Here is a 23,672-nt window from a genome sequence, read left to right on the forward strand (position 1 = left end):
TCCTTCATCACACTAACAGTTTCTTTTTTTTATTATTATTCCTGTGGCTCTACAGTTCATATAAAAGCCTGATAAGTGTGAGATGAAGGATTTTGTCACTTACTAGCCCCAGGGAAAAATAGCAGTGGCCCAGTTTGGTAGCCCACAAAGATGAGCCACAGGTCAGTTATCCTACTGAGGAGTCAAATTAGAAATTCAAATTCAGTTTATTGAAGGTTGTGTGGGGATGGAAACAAATGAAGTGATACAAGCAGTGATAAAACAAAGTGAACATCCACCTTCTAAGAACTCCAGTGCAGACAGACCTTCAAAAATGCAGAGAATTAAAAGTGTCAATACTGCCTTGGGCTTCAGGGCTGTAACTCTTTAGTTGCACAAACAAGTTTAAAATGAGATACAGAGTAGTAAAATACTGACTGGAGCATCTGCTTTATAGTAGAAGTAGCAAAAACATGAGAGAGAGAGAGAACAAAAGTGAAAACTGACAGTTCCATTTATTTAAAATATATAAAACAATATTCCATTGAGGAAAAATCACTGCTTCTAGAACTACTGGCTATGGAAAGACCAACCTGTTAATAAGGCTTTATGTCCCACAAAAGTGAAGTATAAAAGTAATGACATGTAGAACATGAATACAAAGCATAGCTCAAAAAACAGCTTGATTTTTGTATTAGCAACAGATAGACATTCAGCTAGTTACAGTAAGATAAAAGCATTAAGTTATTTCCTTTAGCACTGTTAATCTCAGTAACCCAGGGCACTAAAAATAGGTCAGTTGGCAATGTTTTCATTTAAATACATGTGTTACGTGCTCTAGGTCCTTTAATTTTTCTTGAAGTTTTTGCAGGGGGCACATCAGATGTCTTGGGCACAACACACCAAACTGAAGCAGTCCCTTTTTTCCCCAGACAGCAGCTGATGGGTCTGGAGTGCCTCTGGAGGTGACCTTGTCCAAGCCCCTGCTCAGGCAGGGCCCCCTCCAATGGCTGTCCTGTTCCTGTACCTGGACAGGGGGGTGCAGCACGAGTGCTCTGCAGCCCCTCTGCTCAGCTCCCTGCTAATTAGCAGCCTGCACTAATAGTTTTCCTTAGACAGACCAGCTGCCTAGAACAGCCTTGCCTCTTAACTGAGAGTTGTTAATTGTCTTAAACGTGCTGAGAAACAAACCTGTTCCTCCTTTGGTGGAAGCACAGTTTCACCCTTTCAGTACTGCAGACTGCATATCCTGCAGCCATTGCTCTGGATAAACTTTACCTTCTTCACTTTCCTGTGCCTTACCCTTAATTACAAAACCACTTCATTATCAAAGCCTGTAAACTCTTTCAGCTATTCAAATGAACAGTTAAATAAGTGCCCTGGTTCATAATGTATGAGAAAACTGAGTTCCATTCCACCTGTTATAATCTACATGGGGTCTGTACTATTGCAGAAGATAAGGGGAAACCAGATCCTCACCCTGACAGATTAGGCACAGTAAATAAAACCATACTTAAATCCCATTTGCAGTCTTCTAAGAGGGGTTCTGGTTTTGTGTGATGACTGCAGTCTGCAGAGGCTTTAGTCTTGATTATACCTTGGGTTGCAAGCTCAGCATATGACAATGCACCTTGCATTGAAGGTGGTTCTTAAGAAATGCTCTTTTTGAGAAAGACTGTGCTAAACATCATACTCAAGGTTATGCCTTGTGAAAATTGCGAAAATGAAATGCAGCAGACGTTTTTTGCTTCTGCTCTCTCAGTGGGCCATGCCCAGAAGAGCTAAAAGCACAAGGAACTTCAGCAGCACATGGATTTGGTGTGGCATGTTAGCTGTAGAGTGTTTTCCTTTTGTGATGCAGACAAAAATTCGAGATGTAAGCTTTCTGAACAGAACCTCTGCAAAAGAACCAGCTTTTCTTTGAAGCCTTCTATGTACAGTCAACTGTTTTAAACTTTAACCAATTCCTTCAAACAATGAATGCATGTTTCTCCTATCACTCCTTGAGGAGCTCACATTCCCACCTTCCTCTTCCTCCACTCTGGCACACTATCTTGCTAATGAAACAGAGATAGGCAGGTAATGAGGCTGCTCAGGTTGGTGCTGTTGATATTCCCACTAATTAAAAGTGCTGCTGGACCTCCAGGCTGAGAAACCAAAGAAGGGAAGCATTGTCACCAAGGCACTGACCGCAGCACAGGATGCTGAAGCAAATTGGCCGTGCTAATGACCTAATGACGCAGGGAAAGCTCAGCCAAAGCTCAGAGCTGAATGTGTGTACACATCTGCAAGGAGAAAAGAAACCTCCATTACATAGGCCCAGCCCTGGTTCTCAGGTCTTTGCTAACCACATACCATGACCAATTTCTGCCCAATCACACCTGATCCACATCTCAGATTCAGCTGCTCAGGGTGGGGGGATCACTTTAACTTGCACACCCTACAGGGACAACACTGCTCTGTCAGCAGGCAATACCTTGCCAGCACTGGCAGAGCAGCACTTCCAAACTGCACTCCTGCTCAGGGCCCTCCCCACACAGACCTCACCAGAGGCACTACAGGGATACTCCTTCCTCCCTTCCCGTCTTCCCTCCACCTGCAAGGTATACAGAGGAAGCTCTGCTCTCCTGTTCTTCACCCCTCTCCCTGCAGACATGGAAAAAACAAATGCTGGCAATCCCAGCCTAACTCTGTATCCCCAGCTTTTCCTATGCTTCTGAAGAGACATGTTCTCAAGTGTTTGCTCAAGTGTCTGAGGTATGTATGAAGTGGGGAAAAAAGGGAAAAAGCAGGTTGTGGCCCAGCCCTCCTGCTGGGCTGGTCCATGGTACGTACCACAGTATCGATCTCTGCAGGGCCCACCATCCGAGACACCTCATCGAACTCCTCAGGAGACATGGGCAGCAGGTTCTCTGGAGACTGCAGCCTGGAAGGGTGGCTGATGGAGAAGAGCAGTTATTAACTGATTAAATGGGGTACAGATGGGCTACCCTGGAAGATCAGGCTTTGTAAAGCCACCCTGGCTTTAAAAGAAAACTCAGACTACTCAGGGGTGCACATCCTAACCAAAGAAGTTCAACAAGTCTTTGAGAACGTGCTTTTCAATAAATTATTTGCCAGTACAACTCCCTGCAGGTTTCTAGGTTTTTACACAAAAATGGTGTTTTGGACACAGCAGTGCATTAATGTGTTGTGATCAGATTCTCAAAGAGGAAAGACTTGATAGGGGCACCTACAGCTTAAATAGTATGAAGAGACATGAACTACAGCTAAAATGTTATGATCAGTTCTTAAAAATCCATCATTTTTGTGGGAACTTACACTTCAGATACAGAGATTAACTCAGTCTTAATGTAGCCATTTCCCTTGGGGCCATCCAAATCCATTGGCTCTGGTGCTTCAAGGAGAGAAAAAAAGGTTGTGGGTTTTTTTCAGCAACTTTACGTCACATTTTCATCTTTATTGTACCAAAAATACAGCCTATGACCCAGATAATGTGCAAGTCCCTCTGTCATGCATTTTACAGCACTATGGTTAATTTATGCCATGTTTAGTCACTTTTTCCTGTTCTCCTATAGAAAATGGCAAAGAAACCCCTCCCATAACCAGTCATGGTCAGGGCTGTTAGTGGGAACCTACATTTCTGGAACAACTCACAGGATCACATGACAGCTGAGCAGGAGGGCCAGGGGCAATTCGGGGGTTCAGTTTTTGGTCTGATTAGGTCTCACATTGTGCCTGTTTAAAACCAGACCTTTTCTTAACCTCTAAACATGGGACAAGCTGCCAAGGCATTCAGGCCAACTGCTCCCTTTCCTTCCATGCCACAGAAATTGTGCAGCGCCCCAGCAGCTCAGCAACAACCAGGCAAACTAAAAGGCAGGAGCCCCAGAGAGCACTCACCCTCCTTAGGCCTGGAGTAGTATTTGCCAAAGGCATTGTCCTTGGGTATGTTGGGGTACAGGAACCGCAGCGGGTTCTCGGGAATGTTTTCGGCTGCCATCACTTTGTAGTTGCGGATGATGTCGGGGAAGGTCACGGCAGAGAGCTCCTTCTTGGTGTAGGGTTCTACTGAGTGGAACTGTGGCTCTGCAGAGGAGAGAACAGCAGTTCTTAAAGCTGCTTTCAAAGGTTTTGTTTTTGAAAGTGTCCAGAAAAGCTGCAGCCACTTCCACAAATTCAGAACTCACATGAGCTGAAGCCCTGCCTGGACGACACCTGCAGTGCTGCAGGAAGCATTTAATGCCTGTCAAAGGGAGTGTAATTGTTCTGTGGGCTAGGGAGGCACAGAGGGGACAGCACACAGTGATGGCTCTTGGTGTGTTTTGTATTCAGAATGACTGGTATGACTTGTCCATGGAAATTAACTGCAATATTTCATTAAGTAATTTAGGTTGTGCTGCCTTTTTAACCTTCTTCCAAATTATGTAATTCAAACTCTGCTGCCTATTAGGAAGTTTGATCCAAACACACCACTTGAGACTTTTATGAATCATCAAGAGAGACATATAAGCCTTTTTGAATGCTCCAAATACCGTCAACCTTCTTTTGCTCAACTTTTGGATGTCTCAGTATGAAGGCAGCAAAGGGAAAGAAATCACCCAATTGCATTCAGCAGTTTCTCTTCCACCTGCTGCTGGTTTTGGGCTCATCAAAGCAAAGTGTCAACAGCTGCCCCATGCTGGCAGGTGGGGCTGTGTAATGAGGGTGGTGAGGGGAGAGCCCTGACTGGATACAAAGGAGGTTTTAACTTTTCTAGCTGTAATGCCTTCAGGCTTCCTGAAGGGAGGGTGAAAAGCTAGTCGAGCTCACTGAAGAAGCAAGTTCTTAGCTGATCCTTTTGGACATGGGGAGGAAGGAGAGCTACTTGGAAAATGAGGTGAGTACATAATTTACCTACAGGGAGTGTGGGAAGGAAGGCACAAAAGCTGCATTTGGGCTTGGAAGGAGATGGAGGTGTGTGTGTGTACTAAAGGCTTGGAGAGAGCCTAAAGAGGCAGAGAAGACAGTCCTGGCAGTTTTTCCTACCCAACTTCCAGGCCAGAGGCAGGACCTGGGAAGTGCTGTTTGTCCTAGCTGAAACCTTGATCAATTCATTGTGTGGTTTGAGTTACCCCAAGTATGCTGTGTCCCTACTGTTGCTTGTGCCCTGCTGCTGCCAGGGGTGTTGTGCTGGTCCTCAGGGTGGAGGAGAAGGGCATAAAGACTTCTTGTTTTGGTGCAAGCAGATCCACAAGGGTTTTCTGTTGCTGACTTACCATTCTGAGATTCCTCTACCCAGGTAAAGGTGATTGCTCCCTCCTTGCTGCTTTCACTGAATCTCAATAAAAATGTTCCTGGGCTCTGGTCCTTCAGCAGAGCACGCTCTCTCTCTTTGCTGATGAAGCCCACAATGCAGCTGTAATGTTGAAAAGACAGGGCTGAGTTACTACCCAACATAAAACCTAAGCTGTGCTGGGCTAGCTAGGAAAACTAAAAAGCTTTCCTCACTTAGAAGAGCTGAAGTACTGGTGAAAGCCTCACAGAAGGCTTTGAACAGCTGGCAGCAGGACTGACTGGCTGCAGTCAGGTGGTGATTCATGCCTCGTGGCAGCCATGAATCACCACAGCTTCCCCAGCACTCTCACTTCAGCCTGGGGGCTCAGACAAACATCTTTCTGAACTAGAAACGGGAGAGACTGTCCATTCTGCTGTCAAAGCTGGGCTGTGGGAGCAGAAGTGAAGTTACATCATGTAACAGGGTCAGAGCCCAGCTAGCAGTTAGCTTTAACTTCAAATGTATGCTAAGGAACAGCTGTTTCTCCTTTTTGGCTGATGAAACAAATTTTGCTGGCTGCCACATTACACTCTTGCAGTACTGGGGAGTGCTTTGGGCCTCAGCATGTTTTTCTACAGGAACTGTTAAACTTTTGTGACCTATTTACTGTGCTAAGCAGTGGTTACTGCACAGACAAGGAGGCTGGGGTGGTAATTGTAAGAGACTGATTGATCTGGACAGGGAGTGGGGAGGGAGTTGTTCAAGTCAGTACTAGGGTATAACCCTGGCCAAGCCCCAGCTGCTTGGTTTGGGTTGGTTTGTTGGCTGGTATTGTGCTTTTGTTGTTTTGGTGGGTTTTTTTTCCCCAAAGGTTTTCTCTGCTTCTTATTCCTCTAAATACTCCAGTAATGATCTTCTGAGTACTATGACTGTCCTTGTGTGCATTAAGTTAGGGAAAATGGATTTTGCAAAAAAAAAGACCCCTAAACAATCATAATTTTGCTTAGAATTTCAGATGCTGTAAGCTGTCCTGTTTTATGGGGTTTGGGGGTTCGATTAGTGAGTTTTGTGTTTTGTTTGGTTTAAATGTCATGCTTTAGGTAACAACTGTGTTTAGTAGTCAATATCCTGTGTATAAGGGAAGACTTTTGCCTTCCTATCTCTCAAGTATGAAGAAAGGCAAGTGTTCCTGAGGCTGTATTACTCTTTTGTGCACAAGGGAAGTCTCTGCTATTCAAACCTGTACCAAATCCACGTGTAATCCCAATCCCAGAACTGCCACTCTGCTTCAGTAATGGTGACAAATATTCCCAATGCACTGCAGCTCCCTCAGCAAAGAAAGGAGGTGGTTTGGGGCAGGGAAACAAGGCTTGTACTGCACAGGGCTTTGACAGAACTCTTTTGGAGCTGGGGCTAAAAATGTGAAGCCCACTGCTGAACGTAGCAAGGCAAAGCAATCCTGCTGCTGTAGATCCTGCAGAAGTGTGGGGTACTAGGATGCTCCAGTGTGAGTGTGCTGTTTGATGAGGTTTCATAATGTGGCTAAAGCTAAAATGCAGGATTGTGACTTTGGATAAACCTAGTTTGGGCAGAATTACTTTCTAAATCGAAAATCCCAGGAGAAAAGTTTACTAAACCAGTATTAAAGGCAAATGGAACTGTGTTCCCATCTGGCCAGAGAGAGCCCTTCCACATTGTAATGCTCTTAAAATCAGTGAAGACTGCTTGGTTTGGGCCCGCGGTGCAGGCACAGGCATTGTGAGTCTGGCTGCTGCCACCTCCAGGCAGCTCCCAGTAACTCTCTTCAGGCAGAGTTTGGGATTTTAAAAGGGATATCACTGTGCCTTATACTTTTTTGTGCTTCAGTTTTTCTTGGCTGTGTGCTAGGATGTGGAAGAAACCTCCTTAGAGTGGGAACAGAGGCAAAACAAAATCTAATCTAACATTCAAAGCCCTTCTCTGTGACTGAAATGGGACAACTCTGTCATCTGATGTTCTTGCTTTAGCAGTTGCCTCATCAGAGGACTCCTCACTACCAGAATTCATTTGCTTCAGATTTTTCTGCTTTCAAGATCCACCCTCTGCACAACCTCCCAACCTGAGGGTGCAACTGCTAGCCTAAAAGTGAGCTCTGAGGCAACACCACATCTTTAAATTCACTTAGGTCTTACCCATCATTCCAGAGACACAGGAGATGTTTCTTAATGAGCTCCAGGATTCCCTCAATCCACAGCCAAAAGGGGAAATTTTTATCATTTATATTTTCCTGAAATTCAGAATATGGAAAGGCAGGGATGGGAGGGGGTAGAACAGGGGTAATGACAACATAAGTTTTGTTAAGCAGAGAGGAAGGCAAGGTTTCAGTCTTGATACTGTCTACTTGTTCTTCTGTTTTTCTCCCTTTTTCTTTTTTTCCCCACCCTCCCCATATTCTCTATGACTCTTTTTGTGTCTCTCCATTGCACAAGGACAGGAACTACTGGCAGTAAAGCAGGTACTAAATCTTAAGACAAGAGGCAATATGAGAAAAATGCCTGTCTGAGCCACTAGTACCCACAAATATGTGATCCATCACCTCTCACATGTAGCAGCACTGGTCTAAGAGCAGATAAAAGGCTCTTTTTCCTGCCTGGGTGTTATCCCTAGTGGAGTTGTTGGACATGCAAACCCATGCCACTGGCGTTTTTGACTGGGCTGGCTAGCAGAAGACCTTAAGAGACACTTTCTGTTGAGACCTGGATCTCAATGTCCCATGAGGCATCTGCATCAATGAATTTCAGTTCTTGTAGGTCACCACAGCCTTGCTCTTTCCCTGGAGTCTTCTGGTTGCTGTGATCTCCTACTTATCTATACCAGCTTAGGGTGTAAAGCTGAAAAAAATGTGCAGAGTCCTCCTGTGTTGCTTCAGCCAGGGTTGTGAAATTCCATGATGTGGCTTTCTGTCATCATACTGACCCTCTTGGCCACCCTGTGACAATCCTCACCCTGACCAGTTTCCCCTGATCTGGGAAATGTCCTTCAACTAAGATACAGAAGAATTGTTCATCTTGCTGGTTGTTTTGTTTGCATTTTCTGTAACAGTCAAAATGGAGAACTATTCTATTAACAGCAGCTGCATTAATAATGATGGGGATGCTGTATTTGAAAGATACTTTTTTTTTTCCCCTATGGAGTTTACATGGATCAAAAGAGTCTCAAAATCATCTACTCCTTGTCATTGCAAGCTCCTTTTCCTCCTGCTGCTGCTTTAACTCACCACCAAAGCCTCCTTATGACCATGTAAGGTCTAGAATAATTAGGGGATGCTACCTTGGGGAGGAAACAAACAAAGCCCAAACAAAACCCACAATAAAGTGAGATCCCTCTTCCATCTCAGTTTTTAGAACTGTGCATACCTTGCAGAATCTTGTCCAAGGAATAAGGCCATCCTGAGATCCTCCATTTGTTGGTCCTGAACACAATGAGTTTGAATTCAGTCATGTTCCACAAGCTACTTAGCAAGGCTAAAAGTACTTAGAAAACCAAGTTCTGAGTGTTTATTTGCAAGTCAACTGTTGGACTAAGAAAGAAAAGGAAGGACAGGCTGCTGTGCTTTCCCAGCTACTGCAGGGGAGGTTGCAAAGCTCTCCTCTGGGAGGTTTTACAACAACCAAACCTATGTGAGCAGCCCTTCTGTAATGGGAACCAATCCATTCTGACATTTTCTGTGCTATCCTGCACCAAACTCTTGCCAGCTGCAAAATGCTTCCAGGAAGGAAACTGAATCCTTGCACAGTTCTTGCCAGCACAAGACTGCAGCCCACCAGCTCCTCTGCAGGCTCAGCAGACCCTGCAGCATCTCTCTGAGATTAAGCACTTTCCTGCCTTGATTCTGGTGATTTGCAGACTTTTGCCCCAGAAACTCTTGACTCCTAGGTCTACCCCAACCACAGACTCATCCCTGTTGCAATTGTTTCCCTCAGCCTTGTTTTTATGTACACTGTATTTCATAATCATAACCAAACCACAAAGAAAAGTCCTATGCTGGGCCTGCAGCAGCTGGAGCTTTGCAGACCCTGACTGTAGTCAGAGCCAAATTCTTCTCACTAAAGATCCTGCTATGGCTTCCAGTAAAGATCCTTTTCTCTGTCATTTTTCTAAAAGTAAACTGGGTAAGGGAGCTTGTTGCTGATACTGCTGGTGTTAAGACATCAGGATGCTGTCAACTTTCACACTGCAAAACCAGCAGCCAGGTTGTACCCTGGCACCCTGCTGCTTCTGTCTCCTTGCACTGAGGAATCCTGAATATACAGTGTTCAGCAACCAGGATTTTTTTCAGATGAGTGATATTTTTATCTATAGAGATAAGGTTTAAGTAGCAACCCTATCAGATCTCAACAAAATCTCAGTAGTTCTGAAATGCAAATTTGCCATAGAATTATATCACTGGTCTCTTTATGTTGGTTAATTAAACAAAAAAAAAATCTTATCCTTGTAGAAATTTGAAAAGTAACCTAATAAATTAATAGCTTTTTGTCAGATCTTATATCTTGGGGGAATTAGAGAGTGCAATGCTGTATCTGCCACCTAGACACACTAATCTCAAATACCTTTAAATATAATTTTTTCCTGAAACTTAAGGTTGGTGAAATATATTGAATCAACAGTATTTTTCCTCTAAAGTCTACTGTGCAAAATCAGTAGCAGTGTCAAGTGCCCTGTCAATTCAGGCAAACTGCAAGGAGCTTGGAAACAAAACCTATGGCTGATGAGGCTTTTATTAAGGACACTCCTGTAGGAGTTAATTCAGTTTGATATCCTTCAGCAGCTTCATAGTGTTTGCATGCTGATACTGCAACTGTGGTTATGCAGAGTGAATCCCCACTGTAGCTGGGGGCACGTGTGGAGTTAAAATGAATGGAGGTGGATTTAAAAACAAAACCCAGGAGATGCCAAAGAAACCTCCACTTCAAAGACTGACTAAACATGAGCCTTACTTCGAAAGGCAGAATTAGGCCCAGTCTATGTTGCTCTAATGTGTAAAACTCCCAAGTTAGAACTGCAGATTTTTTTCATGACATGATCTCATTTACAAACTCTGCCATACTGAAAAGTGGAAAATGCTTCATTGCTACAAAGTTATACTGTAGAAAGGGGAAAGGTGTGAAAGGAAAATTTAAAATGGGTTGCAGGAAAAGGAGCAGAACTAGCTTCAATTCAGAGGCTGTCTGTGATGAAGGCAGGCCTTACCAAGGAGCTTCTCTCCCAGCATGCTCAGCTGATCTGCATTAAGTCCTCTCTTTGTTACAGAAGAGAACTGCCAGCTCAGAACGTCAGAAAGCTTAGACCACTTTGCACAAGGTGGATTCAGAAAGAAGGACAAGTTCTAGAATGGAAGAGAAAAATACAAGCTGTAGTTAACAGACATTAATTCTGGAATGCCACTTGAATTTTTGAATTGCCAAAACAATCTCCAGATTTAAGAACAGGTGTCAGCTTGAGACAACTGGGCAGAAGCAGGCAGCTATTTTACCAGGAAAAGCAGTTTTTGAGGCTCTGGATATGTCTTCTCCCAGCAGGCAGAATTGCTGGATGACTCAAGTGCAGCACAGTTGAGTTACTGAATGTTCATTTGGCTTCTCACTGTGTGCTGTATATCCTGAATACATGTATAATACCCTTATGTGGGTTTCAGCATTGCTCTGTTTAGGTCAGGGAAGTCACTGCCCGCCTCTATACCTGAAACTCATTTAGAGTTCTCTGAAGAGCTAAAATGCAGCAACCACTTGCAAACAATGCTTGAAAATTAGACGTAGTAACTGATAAAATGTATTTTTTTCTTGCAAATACCTTGGGATCAGTAGACAGCATGTTGAACCACAAGATAGAAGCCCATCCACTGGGAAGCTGGCTGACATTTGAGATCACAACAATGGGAAGGGATGTGGTCTGAAAGGGGCACAAAAGGAAGCATGTCAGGTTACCCTGCACTGTTGCCACAATCCTCCTTGAGATTATTCACAATCCCATTTCTGTTTTAATTTCCTGCTTGCATAATCTTGGCTTTTTCAATAGAAGTTTGTACATGAGGGAGAAAGTATGATGAAATACTGGAAAGACTTGGGTGATTTTTGTCTAATAAAGACTTTTGTTTAGTGTCAGTTATAACAGCTCTGATAGTGACAGTAAAGTTCACAGCAGACTGCTTCTGAAATAAATGTAAACTGATAACCAACCCTCTGGTTTAAGCCCTCTAGGTATCAGACACTTTGCAAAGCACATCTATTCTTACTTTCCCAGAGATCTGACAGAATTCTTTCTGGGTCTATGCAGAGTTGTTGTGAAGTGTAATTCCCATTATTTGAAATAACTGAAGGTACTTGATATCCCAGTACTTAAAAAAAAAAAAAAAAAAGAAAAAAAAGAGAGAGAAAAAAGATTGTCAGCATGAGTGACACACAGGAAAGTGAAGTCCATCTGTTTGATCTAAGACTTACCTCTAGGTCTATTACTAAACCAGGCTGGCACAGCTGCGTCTCAAAACTCAGAGAGTGAAGCTCTTCTGTTACAATGAGAGGACCCTTCAAAAAAAATAAGAGAACTTTTCAGGGACTGAAAATTCCTAGAGTGAAGTAATGGGACTTTATCATGGGGAAAACTCTTTTATGGCCATAGTCACATGCTCTAGACCTCAGTAAGAGCTTACAGGTCAAAGTGAAGTGACAGTGCTAACTTCTTAAAACTACTTCTCCAGGCATATTTTTTGGTTTTGTGGCTGCTACCTGTAAGCCATAGAAATATCTGTGCTTGCCAGGGAGCCCCGTTAAAGGCATCTGCCAGTGTGGGAGACTTCCCCCACTGCCATTCTGGCAGTGGCTCTCCTTGCAGACTCTTCCTACATGGATCACTTTGTAGAAACACTGAACTCCTCTCCTATGATCTCTCATCCCACCTGTGTCTTCATGGGTCTGAGCAGAGAGCATGGTCTTAAATGAATGCCTTGTTAGTATTATGCTCAAACTTTACAAAGGAAAGGTTAGTGCTGCTTACCTCATTTGTTCTGCTCCCTGTGTTTTTCTGTTCTTTCAGTTGCTGCAAACAAACAAAAAAACCTGTCACTCATTTATGGTGGCCAGAAATGGAAGTGGTAGAGCAGGTCTGCATGCTCCACTTGCTCAACTGTATGCAAACTTGCTGCACTAGTGTCTGATTCTGTTTGGTGGGAGCCAAAGGATTAAACTGTAGGTAACTACTGGTGTTTTATAAACTGTTGATCTGTGAAAAATGATATTGCATGGTTATGATGCAATGCCTTTATGCAAGAGCCTTTTAAGAACACACGCAGTATGAAATCAGGATCAGATGGAATAGTGGTTTATCAAAGTATCTCTCTGAATCAGATGATAAACTCTAGACAGTCTCAGTTCTGGACAGTGAAGGCTGAGCTCCATGTTCCCTGGTTCTGGACTTACCTTTTTCCTTTCCTGTTGTAGTGATGGAACCAATCTGTTCCCTCACAACCTGCAGATCACAAGTGCTGTATAGTCTGTTGAAGGTACTGACTTCCTTGCAGCTGCACACTCTTGGACAATTTTCATCTTCCAGACTCCAAGATCTGGCTTGAATTTTAAACTATTCCAGACTCCCCTATCTATGGACCTTCCTCTGAAAGGCCCAAACCAGCCTTGCCAGGCTTTTGTAACTTCCTTTTCAAAGAACCCATTGCAGCATAAGCTGTATGGCAGCAAATACTCTTGTTTGCATCCCTGTCCCTTTTTCAGTGACAAGCAATCCCACTTTGATTGAAACAGGCAAAATATTTTAAAAAGGACAGAACAAAGACAAAGAGATAATCACAGTTCCTCTTTGCCCAAAAATGAATAATGACTTCAGTCAATATCAAAAGCAATTGTTACTGGTTTCCTCTCTATTACAAAATTAAGTGGCTGTATCAGTAACAGAAAGAAAAAAACAACCCCCTACCAAGTGCCTGAATTCTGCTGCTAGACTTCCATTAGTAGATTCTTCCATGTTCATTACTTTTGTGTTTGTTCCCAAAATATTAAATTTCCTGAACCTACACAAAGAGAGAAAATGTAATTAAATCTCACGTTCATTGAAAGAACCTAACAATAATATGTTAAACTCTGATGCCACATACCCTTTGACTGAGTTCTTCTCAGTTACATCTCTGTCAAGAAAAAAAAAGACAAAATAATATTTTGAAGATTCTGCCACAGACAAAATGTGCATGTTTTAGAAGCTGACAGAGATGATTGAGAACTGGTAAAATGCTTTTGTGAAATTCTTGTGCAAAAGATGAGGCAATTGGTTCAAACAGTCAAAATAATGTGCGACACAGCCTGTGTTTTACTGAGGTTTGATATTGCTATGGGGACTTTATAATCAAAAGTAGTACTCTCTTCTACTATATAGATTTTAACTCTGAGGAAAACATATAGTTCTGCCACTCTAAATCTCCTTTAAACTTGTTGAATAAATTGCTGTGTCACTTGAATTGGTTTTCCCAGCACTTGGGATTTTACTGAGTTTCCTTCTATCTAGGGCACTTCTCAAAGAATCACCTCCCAGAGCCACATAAGAATTAATTTTTACTTTTTTACTATTCTATGCAAGTTTCTGGACCCTAGAGCCATTTCAAGCAAACAAAATGACTTGGCTGGGAAGACAAAATCCCACTTGCTTTCTTGAAAGAATGGTCTCTGTTCATTATTTTGGACAGCCTGTCACATTTCTTTCCCTGCCCTTGAACTAAGTGCAAAACTCACCTGAACTGTTTACCAAATATAAAAGACTGGTGTTAATCTGTTTCAACTGCTGTAGTTTTTTTTCTCTGGTTGAGAACATGTCCTATGTTACGGCTAGGCAGATTATACCCCTAATTCAAAGGCAGCTCGAGGATAATTATATTCCTTACTAGACATTACCAATGAAGTAAGGGATTCTAGAGATGTAACTGAATTATATGACTAGAAAGGGTGGAGCCCAATTCTACAGTGTCACCTCATGCTAATCCAGGTGAAACACCCCAGCTGAGTGGCTGTTGCCCTGGTCCTGCCCTGTGTCTGATTTAGCAATAGTGAGCTCTCCTCTGTGGAGTTGATGGTGAAAAGCTGAGGCCATCTGCACTTTGTGATATCTCTCTGGTGGCAGAGAAAGATTTAGAGCAAGGGAATGGGTAAGGAAAAGGGAAGGATGTACCTGCAGCTGCAGAGAACCAGCCTGCTGCTGGCCCACTCAACACTTATAATGTGACTGCTCTTGGGTCTGACTGTGGGGACTGTTTACCATTACATAAGAGGGATGAAATAAATGCAACATACTTATCAAATAAAACTTTCACTTTCAAATTGTAGTTCAGTTCCTGCAGTTTCACCAGCAATCTGGAAAGAGAAGTATTTTTTTTAATGTCAGCAATTTGAAAATATGGGTTCTCTTGTATTGTGCTGCTTACCACAGATATTTAAGCACACTTGGGGTCACATGCAGCTTGCTTCCATATCAGCCAGCATTTAGAGAGAAAACTAAATGGCATGAGAGTTGGACTTCAACATGACAAAGTGCTCTCAGCTCTTCTTGCTGTTTGCCTGTGTTTGTTACACACTTGGTACACCCCACTTCTGGGAAAGGGTAAAAGCTGAATGTGAGTTAAGCTCTGCCAGGAGAAAGCCCCTGCCCATGGCCCTTCCCTCTTCCTGGCCCCAGCCGTTGGGCTGCAGGAAGCCAGTGACAGGAAAGCCTTACCACAAAACAAGAATAAGGAAAGGGGAAAACATACCTCAGTTTCACAGTAAACTGCACTCCTGTCTTCAGGACTAGTGGCCTCTGAGGATGTGTTGGCATGCAAGGCTGCCTCTCTACCACAAAGGAGCTATGGGAAGAACAGAGGAAAGGCACTATGATTATCTGTGCTGTTCTTAAATAAGAAACCACATAAGAGTGAACTTTAAAAGAATGTTGATTTACTGATAATACTATACACTTTTTTCATTCAGTTTTAATCTAAAACAGAGGTGTGTGAATCAGTTCCTCTTTTTTAGCAGAGCTAGAAATAGTGATTTCCTTAAGTGTTAGTTTTTCTGCAATACATTGATAGCTTCAGGAGGGAGATTGCTATATCATACTTCCCTGAAATCAAGCAAGGAAACACTGTGCTGTAATTAGCAAGGTGCAAGTGAGGAGTTGGTTTATTTGCTATTCCCAGGGCTTCCTGAATTCTTACAGTGACAGTGCTGTCTAACAACACACACTCAAGGGATGGATACAGCAAGGGATTTGATGAGGGCCAGCTAACCCAATGAAACAAACTTCTGGGACTAACCTGTTTTAATACACCCCAAATTTTTGTCTACTGTTCATTTACAGAATAGGAATCTGATCTTATGTGAGGCAAATACCAGCTACAGTAAGTTGCATCATAAAGGTAGTACAGAGGCAGGGCTGGCCTCCCCAGGCTGGAGGCAAAGATAATGTGTCCATTGACAAAGGATTGGAGAATCTAGTGTTTATCTATCTTGGACACAGCTTGATGCAGATTGTTTCTGCTGCTCTTCACTTGAACTTTGCAGGATTGAAGCTTGAAGTAAGAAGTGGACTAACAGTTTGACTCTGTAATTAATGTGTATTGCAGCAAAGCTCCTGCTAATGACTGAACACAAACCCTTTCCATAGGCCTGAACCTGTGGAAATCCTAGATGGGGTAAATCTCAAAACCAGTAATTCAATTTAATATTTGACAAACCTAGGAAAACCTTGGTAAATGAAAAGATAGTGTGCAGGAAATATTGAGGGAACAGTAGGGACGGTGCTCTTAATCTATTTATTCATGTTAACACCTAAAGATCCTTATGGTCTATTACCTTTGGATGAGTTGTTGGAAAAGTTTGTGTGTTCGGTCCTGCAGAACTTGTTTCTTTTTTGTGATGGGATCAAGGTCGTAGGTAAACTTCTGTTCCAATTCCTCAAGCTTCTTGAGCTGCTGACGAACTTGCTGTAGACTTTCAGCAACAATGGTGAACCTAAAATTGACACAATTTTATTACTTTTAGCACGTTTTTATATTGTACTAATGCAGAGGCACCAGCCAGGTGACTGTCCCTGAGGATGTGGCAGTGCCTGGAGTACACCTTGTGCTCAATAGAAGTGTGGTGAGGTCATAAAATGAATGTAGTCATGCTAAGACAAAATGAAAATGGGTAATATAAATAATCAGTATATTTCCTAGATGTGGTGTTCCTTGATAACATGGTTGAAATGTGGTCTTGCAAAAGACTTACCAGTTCTGCAGGCGGTCGAGGCAGGCATTGGGTGGCCCACCAATGCATGCTGTCTGCTGCCTGTGCTTCCACTCCACCAGCTCATCATTAATAAGGGCAGCCTGTGTGTGCTCTGTGATCTGCAGCAGCTGCACTATCTTATCCACCACCTCCTACAGAGATTGAGATTACCCTGTTTATTAGAAATACTTTGTACAGGAGAACTAAGTACTGTTTTAGCTAGTTCTACAAAACCCTGCAAAGACCTCAGTTCCACTGACATATTAAAGTAACTTCCCTACTACTAATTTATGTCAATTCAATGAAAATGAACATGTGCTTAAGATGAAGAGCTGCTGACTTTTGAAAGAAAACTACCTTTCTCTTGCGATCCAGTGATAAAAACATATGCTGGAGATTCAGCTGTTCTTTCTTGTATTCCTCTTGAGACATACTATTGGACTCGTGTTCTGTAAAATAAATGCAAATTGTGAATGTGAGGCTGAAGGATGGGTGGGGGGAATGCTGAGGCAAGAAGGGGACAAATACAGAGCACAAGATCGTGGCTCATTGCTTCCCTTAGCACCTTCTGAACATGTCTCTGTTCTGAGGGATAGTCAGCTCTGCCAAGCTGTGTTGGAGACTTAAGCCTTTTCTAGAACAAGGACTTTGACAACAGAGACAGAGGTGTATAACGAAACCAGTGTGGACTCTGTGTGTTTCCCTTGGTACACAAAAGCCTACAAAAACTAAAGCTGGTTTGGCATCTGTAAAACATCACTTATTAAGGGTATGGCTGAATGGTCACAGAGCCCACAGGGTTTGCCGCTTCTAGTGGCAAAGGGATGTAAAGGGCAAAGGAGCGCTGTGTTAACAAGGAAGCTCTTTCAATTGGAACAAAAGACAGACAGAGGAATTTAGGTTTCAGTGGGAAGCAGAGTTCATCAATAAGGGACATTACCAGTAAGTTTGGCTGTGTATCATTAGGCTCAGTGCCCTGACGTAACAAGCAGTTTACTCTGACAAACTATATACAATAGGGGATGTCCTTGAAAAATTACTCACCTCTGTTCTGCAGGGTTTTACATTTGAAGTCATATTCATCTTGCATATCCTCTAATGTTTTGATGTCCTGCTCCACCTCCTGTAATGCACGAGTGAGGGTGGCCACAGTTATTTAATATTTTCAAGTAATGCACGACTTCATCTGATTAGGAACTGCCTGGTACCAGCCCTGGTGGACATCAAGTCCAGTTTTGTAGCAATGCTTCTTCTTGGAACTCCCTAACAGGAGATATTCCTAAATTTCATCACTTTCTATTCGCTCTTCTTCCTTCTCAACTAACTGAAATCTGTTAATTATAAAGTATGGAAATGCCCTTGTGGTTAAGCCATGTTAGTTTACAGAGTTTAGGAGAACCTAAGCTATAGTGGAAAAGCTTGGAACAGCACATAGCATTTTAAACTTTCAAATACTTACACACTGTTTGGAGAAAAGCTTTCTGTTGTGACTGTATTTATTAAGACAAACATCTATATGCTAAAAAAAGTACATCTCCTAGTCAGCAAACTGGTCAGTTATGATTTAAGAGGGTTTTTTTTCTCCCCTCAGTTGCTAGTATTTCAGATGGGTAACATGCTTTAGTTGCAAAAGTTTAGGCATGAGGTACTTCCCATGTTCAGGCAATCCCTGGTTTATTGACTTGAAAACCCCTACCTTACTTGTATTTGTAATTTTATCAAGTCTAATTTTCAACATCTGCAAACCAACAAACACTACTGAGAAGAGTTGTATCATACTTACTGTGACATTGCTTTTTATAGCCCTAACTTTGGCATCAAGCTCCTTCTGTTTGTCTGGCATCCCAGCTGCAGTGTTCTGTACACTCCCTACTTCCATCTGAGGGAAGAAGCAGAACAAGTCAAAACAGAGTGACCCATAACTTTTTTCATTAATGTAAATTAGTGGCATTTGTTGACAAACAACCTGAGGAAGCATGGCTTGTTCTGATGAATAGTACTAAAATTTTGTAGTATTAAAAAAATCAAATTCAGGTGAATTTGAAAGAAACAAAGCATTTGTTTTGGTAAACAGCCAAAGGTCCCCCATCATGGATTAAAGTCTAGTGGAAGTGATGGCGAAGCTGGATTGGGCTTTAAGCAATCCAGTCTAGAGGAAGGTAGATGGATCTCTAAAGTCCCTCTGAATCCAAACCATTCTGTAATTCGCTTTTTATGACCCACGTTTATTGCACAGTGGAAGGGCAGCAGCAGGTGCTTTATGTCACGTGGCAGGACTGAACAGCTGTGCTGCAGCTCAGGGGCTCTGTCAGACTCTCACTCTGAGAGCAGCTGCTTTGGACACTGCTGCAAAGGGCCCCTTGTTGAAAGGCTGTGCCCAAGTGCTCTTCCCACGCTGCACATTCAAATCCTTGCTGTGAACTGAGGTATTTCAGCATTGGAAATTAACATGCTTGGTCAGTCATCACTTTATTTCTACATAAGCAGATTACAGCTATCTATACATTTTGCATGCCTTTCCCAACTGCAGATTTTTTATTGCAAAATAGTACTTGCAAAGGGAAAAAAAAGTGAGAAGCTGGAAAACAGGTGATGGACAAGATATGGCTTTACCTATAATTCGAAAGAAAGAAAAGGGCTTCACTAAAAAAAACAGCCCAAACCACCACCAAAAATAGAAAGAAATACTTAGAGACAACTGGGAAGGAGAATGATGCATCATTTTTCCAGAGATAGTCCAAAGAAGCATGCTCAGCTGCTTAATAGAGAGTAAATTGAGGAGTAAAATGCAGAAGAACAAACCCAAAATCTTGATGGATAGGAGTTGAGCACTAATTATTAAAATAAAATCAATAAAATCCAATTAGCCCATCAGACTATCACACTACGGAAGCATTGAAACAACCAGCATAGCTTTTCCATGACTCAAGGAATAAAAGTTATTTCCTGGCCATTTATCCTCCAAAAAAAGCCATGCTGTCCTGCTGGTACAAATTAGCATTCTCCAGCTGGTACATATCAATGATCACCCTTTTTTAAGGAACCTCTTATTGGGCAGAGAGAGGATAGCCTGTTTCCCCTGCCAGTCTTCATCCACTTCCCTTGTCCCAAATAATAGGAAAGGGAAGATACAATGCAGCAGACATTTCAAGACTGTTACCTCATTGGATGCCTGGGCACAGTTCAGTATTTTCCTCTCCTCTTTCAGACAGTTGTGGATGATCATTGCCATGTGTATTGGGTCTTCTTGGAAGTTATCCTAGCATTAGAGACACAGTCTGTTGGTAAAGTCCACACACATGATTTCTTGTCCTTCAGTAACTTCCTAGAGTTCTCAAACTGTAACTGTACTGTTAATTAAACTCTAACTTTCTAACTGTAGCAAATAAAAAAATGGAGCAACACTTGAATTCTGGCTTTTAAATCAGGATTCTCACACATCCTCTGTGAAAATCCCTCACAGCAGGGTAGTTGCTTAGAGGCAAATCAAGCAAATGTATAGATAGAGAACTCAGGCATACCTGAAGATTACGTTTGCTTTTCCTTATGTTGTGCTGCAGCAAAAAGTTGTTTTCTATCAAGAATCTACTAAATTGATCATCAAGCTGTGACAGCAGTTCATGGAATAACAGTGTAGCAAATGATACATTGTTGGCCGCGTGTTCCCTAGAATCATTTAAAGCATGCTTGGGTTAAACACACTTCCAATACAAGAGCCAAGAAATACATACAAGTGTACTTGATTTTTAATTCCCAACTCCAGCTGTAGAATATGCAAGCACTGAGAATTGCCTTCAAATGTAAGCTAGTTTCATTCTCTTAACTTTGAATTTCCTCGATATAGAAACGTTGTATTTTTGCCACATTCTGTTCAAATTCATTTACTCACTCCATGCTTATCAGGACTCTAAAGTGATCCTGATGCCTGTGTATGTTGTATCATTCCTCAAACAGAAGACACTCCACAGAAAGTCTGGCAGAAGTTCAGATTCTTTGAAGAGTGAGAGACTGATGCTACCAAGGTAGTAACTAATTGGTCTAAAACAGCCACTTTTATCCTAGACCACTGAGAGCATTATGAGCAAGGACACCTACTCCAGGTGTCAGGTCTCTCTAGAAAGCCCTGAGTAGAGGCAGAAACACAGGCTGGAGCATCCACAGAGCCACTGAAGCATCCTACCAACAAGGCATCACCTAGCACCTTGCTTCCCCAGCATTCTGCTGCTGCCTGTAACTTCATGTCTGAGGGCACTGCTTATCGTACAACCCAAAGCCTAATTAATTCCTGGGCTTACCAATCCTGGTTTTCCAGCCACTGTGCCAGGTACTGCCTGATCTCCATAGGAAAGCTGTCATCATAGAGCTGGTGAACTTGCTCCAAATACTTGGAATCAAGTTGCTGCAGCTGATACCACTGAGTCATTCTGAGGAAGGGATGAAAAAAAAAAAGTCAGTGTAAATGTTTAAGTAGTATTTAGACTGAACTTCTGAAAAATAACTAATTTAAAGTTTTCATGGACATTGACAAAATTGGAGGATATGCTGATTTTTGGCTGGGATGACATTTATTTTGTTCACAGTAGCTAGTATGGGGCACTGGCTGAACACCTGTCTTTTGCTTTGCTTGTGTACATGGCTTTTGCTTTACCTGTTAAACTAAATATCTCAGTTCCTCATTTCCACCCTTCTGATTCTCTCCCCATCCCACCTCGTGGGCAGGAGGGGAAGTGAGTGGCTGTGTGGTGCTTTCTTTTTTTCTTTTCCTCTGAACCCATTTTCATGGCATTTATGGCACTGCTAGAGTTACTGCTGTCTTGCTTACCAGAGATATGGGAATGAGGACCTGTGTGTTTGACACCTGTACTCTGCATAACTGAAATCCTGAATGTGGAGTGTCACCTTCGGTCTGTGCAGATTTGTCCCCACCACTAAGAGTGTGAGTGAAAAATTAGAGACCTAAGTGCCCAATTTCAGTTGCTATTTGTGTCCACACTTGTCTGCTCTGGAAATGGACTACATCTCAAGTCCCTTTAAATGGAGAAGTACTGGGAAGAAGTTTTTTTATATTTTCGTTCTCATAATTATATTTTCAGGCTAAATTCAAGTAGCCAGTAGAGCAGATACAGGGTGCTTAAATGAACTAAGACTGTACAGAATGGCTTCTCTCAGTCCTAACACTTTTGTAAGAGTGACTTTAGCTCTAAGGTATGGTCTTTAGAAGCAGATCACTTCTGAGCTGCAGGTTATCAGCTTGTAGTGGAAATGGCATGTAAAGACATGAGCCCAGGCTGAGAATACGGGTGGTGAAATGCAGATCCACTCACATCACTGTTTTTTAATAGCTGCCTGTAAGACCCATGCAAAAGAACAGGGCAGCATCAGGGTGAAGGACTATCTTCTATTCCCATTTGTGTCAAACCCTTTGGTCTTTATATGCCAGGCCCTTCAGTTGCTGAGTGGTATCTGCTAGGTGTAAGAAGCAAAGGAGTTAAAAATGTTATATTTAAAGTGAGAGCTTTGAGGCTTTTGATGTGTGTGCTTTTCAGATTACAGATAACACAGCACTTGAGTGTGCTGTAGCAGTCAGTCCCAAAGAGGGAGATTCCACAACCTCCCTGGGCGCAGCCTGTTCAGAGCTCTGCCACCCTCAATCTAAACAAGTTTGTTCTCATGTTGAGGTGGAACTTGTGTTTTATTTTGTGGCCGCTGCTCCTCATCCTGTCGCTGGGCACCACTGAAAAGTCTGGCACCATCTTCTTGGCACCTGCCTTTGAGATATTTATATGTAATGATATATTGATAATAATAATGATAGTCTTCTCTAGTCCAGACTAAACAGGCCCAGCTCCTGCAGCCTCTCCTTGTGAGAGAGTGCTCCAGATCCCTCATCTCTTTGTGACCTCTGCTGGACCCTCTCCAGCAGCTCCTCGTGTGTTCTGTACCGAGAAGCCCAGACCTGGACACAGCACTCCAGATGTGCCTCCCTAGGGCCGAGCAGAGGCAGCTGACCACCCGATGCACCCCAACACTCCCTCCTGGCCCTTCTCCACCTCCTTCCCTGCCATTCCCGCGGCGCGGTTCCGGAGCAAAGGGCGCGGGCAGCCGTGCCTGCCCCGGCCCGCTCCCTGCCCGCGTTCCCCCCGCTCCCGGCCGGCTCAGCCCCGGCTGGGAGCTCCGCACCTGTTCAGCAGAGGCTGCCCCGCGAGGCTGGAGGCGCAGGACCAGCGGGATCGGTGTCAGCGCCGTGCCGAACAGCGGTCCGCTCCGAGCGCTCCCGGGCACGGCACGTCTGGAGAGGGCGAGCTGCGGAGAGCGGGCCAGGAGCCGCGCTCGGGATGCAACAGGCGACACAACAGCGGGGGTCAGCAGTGAGGGCCGCTAGGAGACACCTGCTTCCCTAGGTGCAAAGACACCACAGCGCAAGGCTCAGGGGCAGTCTGAGGAAGCGACAGCTGTAGTTACACCGGGCATTCACCCCGCCGGCCCCCGAGGTGCGGCAGTGCCCGGCAGTGCCCGGCAGAGCCGCTCCCCTGCCCTCCCGCCCGCTCCCCTCACCTCAGGTCCGGCTCGGCGCTGCCGCGGTGCCGGCTGTGCCCGGGGAGCCTCGCGGCAGTGCGCATGCGCGGGGGCGGGCCGGGGGCGTTCCCGGGCGGCGGGAGAGTCACGTGACTTCTGGGAAAGGCAGCGGGGCTGCCAAGGCGAAAGTGAAACCAACGCTGAGGGCGGCCCTGAGGGCAGGGGGTGCGCGGCGGCCGCGGCTGCTGGCTCGGGCTCTCCAGCCCGCTCTGTCAGCCAGCCGCCGACACACTGCAGCCGGCTGAGCCTTCCCTTCCCTCAGAGACTCTGTCTCTTGGCCCAGCATAGCCTTTTTGGTTTTGTCTGGTGTTTGAAGCAAGGACCGGGGTGTTAAAGTTGTTAAAGTCCAGGCTTTGCTGCATGGCTCCAGGGCAGTGTGTGCGCTCTCCCTCCTCACATGGAGGAGGCAGGTCTTACTCCATGAGAGAAAGAAACAAATAAAAGGTCTGTTTGGTAAATTCGTGGCATGAAATACTAGGGAGTACTATATCGATAAGAATGACTATGGCACACCAAGACAAAGCACAAAACAAACACATTGTTTTACTTTGCTGTTGCAAAACACAGCGAAAGCACAAGCACAG

General features: G+C 43.7%; 1 protein-coding gene across 3 annotated transcripts; it reads right to left on the reverse strand.

Annotated features, from left to right (window-relative positions):
• Window positions 1-475: 475 nt before the first annotated feature.
• Window positions 476-23,143, reverse strand: STAT1 (signal transducer and activator of transcription 1). Of its 3 annotated transcripts, XM_033064798.2 has the most exons (25): window positions 23,068-23,094; window positions 22,693-22,949; window positions 20,808-20,936; window positions 20,034-20,178; window positions 19,673-19,771; window positions 18,296-18,391; window positions 17,557-17,635; window positions 16,870-16,961; window positions 16,513-16,664; window positions 16,096-16,254; window positions 15,015-15,107; window positions 14,560-14,619; window positions 13,377-13,406; window positions 13,199-13,292; window positions 12,266-12,307; window positions 11,713-11,796; window positions 11,066-11,164; window positions 10,466-10,601; window positions 8,632-8,687; window positions 7,408-7,502; window positions 5,238-5,377; window positions 3,883-4,068; window positions 3,301-3,376; window positions 2,815-2,917; window positions 476-2,264 (listed from the first exon to the last, which is right to left on the reverse strand). In XM_033064798.2, exons 3-25 carry the CDS (start codon window positions 20,933-20,935, stop codon window positions 2,241-2,243), a joined length of 2,268 nt encoding a protein of 755 aa, XP_032920689.1. In that variant the 5' UTR covers window position 20,936; window positions 22,693-22,949; window positions 23,068-23,094; the 3' UTR covers window positions 476-2,240. The 3 variants fall into 3 exon arrangements, with proteins under 3 accessions (XP_032920689.1, XP_032920688.2, XP_042635389.1); XM_033064797.2 differs by lacking the exon at window positions 476-2,264 and having other exon boundaries at window positions 2,280-2,917; window positions 22,693-22,909; window positions 23,068-23,143; XM_042779455.1 differs by lacking the exon at window positions 476-2,264 and having other exon boundaries at window positions 2,280-2,917; window positions 23,068-23,098.
• Window positions 23,144-23,672: the final 529 nt, after the last annotated feature.

Source organism: Catharus ustulatus, chromosome 7 (assembly GCF_009819885.2).
Source record: "Catharus ustulatus isolate bCatUst1 chromosome 7, bCatUst1.pri.v2, whole genome shotgun sequence".
Lineage (NCBI taxonomy): Eukaryota > Metazoa > Chordata > Aves > Passeriformes > Turdidae > Catharus > Catharus ustulatus.

Excerpts from the sequence above, each read along its gene's own strand:
- STAT1 (XM_033064797.2), bottom strand. The coding sequence starts at position 20,935 with ATGACTCAGTGGTATCAGCTGCAGCAACTTGATTCCAAGTATTTGGAG. Across the intron at positions 14,620-15,014 it reads CAGTTTACTGTGAAACTGAG|ATTGCTGGTGAAACTGCAGG; the intron begins GTATGTTTTCCC and ends TTCTCTTTCCAG. Across the intron at positions 4,069-5,237 it reads GGTAGAGGAATCTCAGAATG|AGCCACAGTTCCACTCAGTA; the intron begins GTAAGTCAGCAA and ends TCTCCTCTGCAG.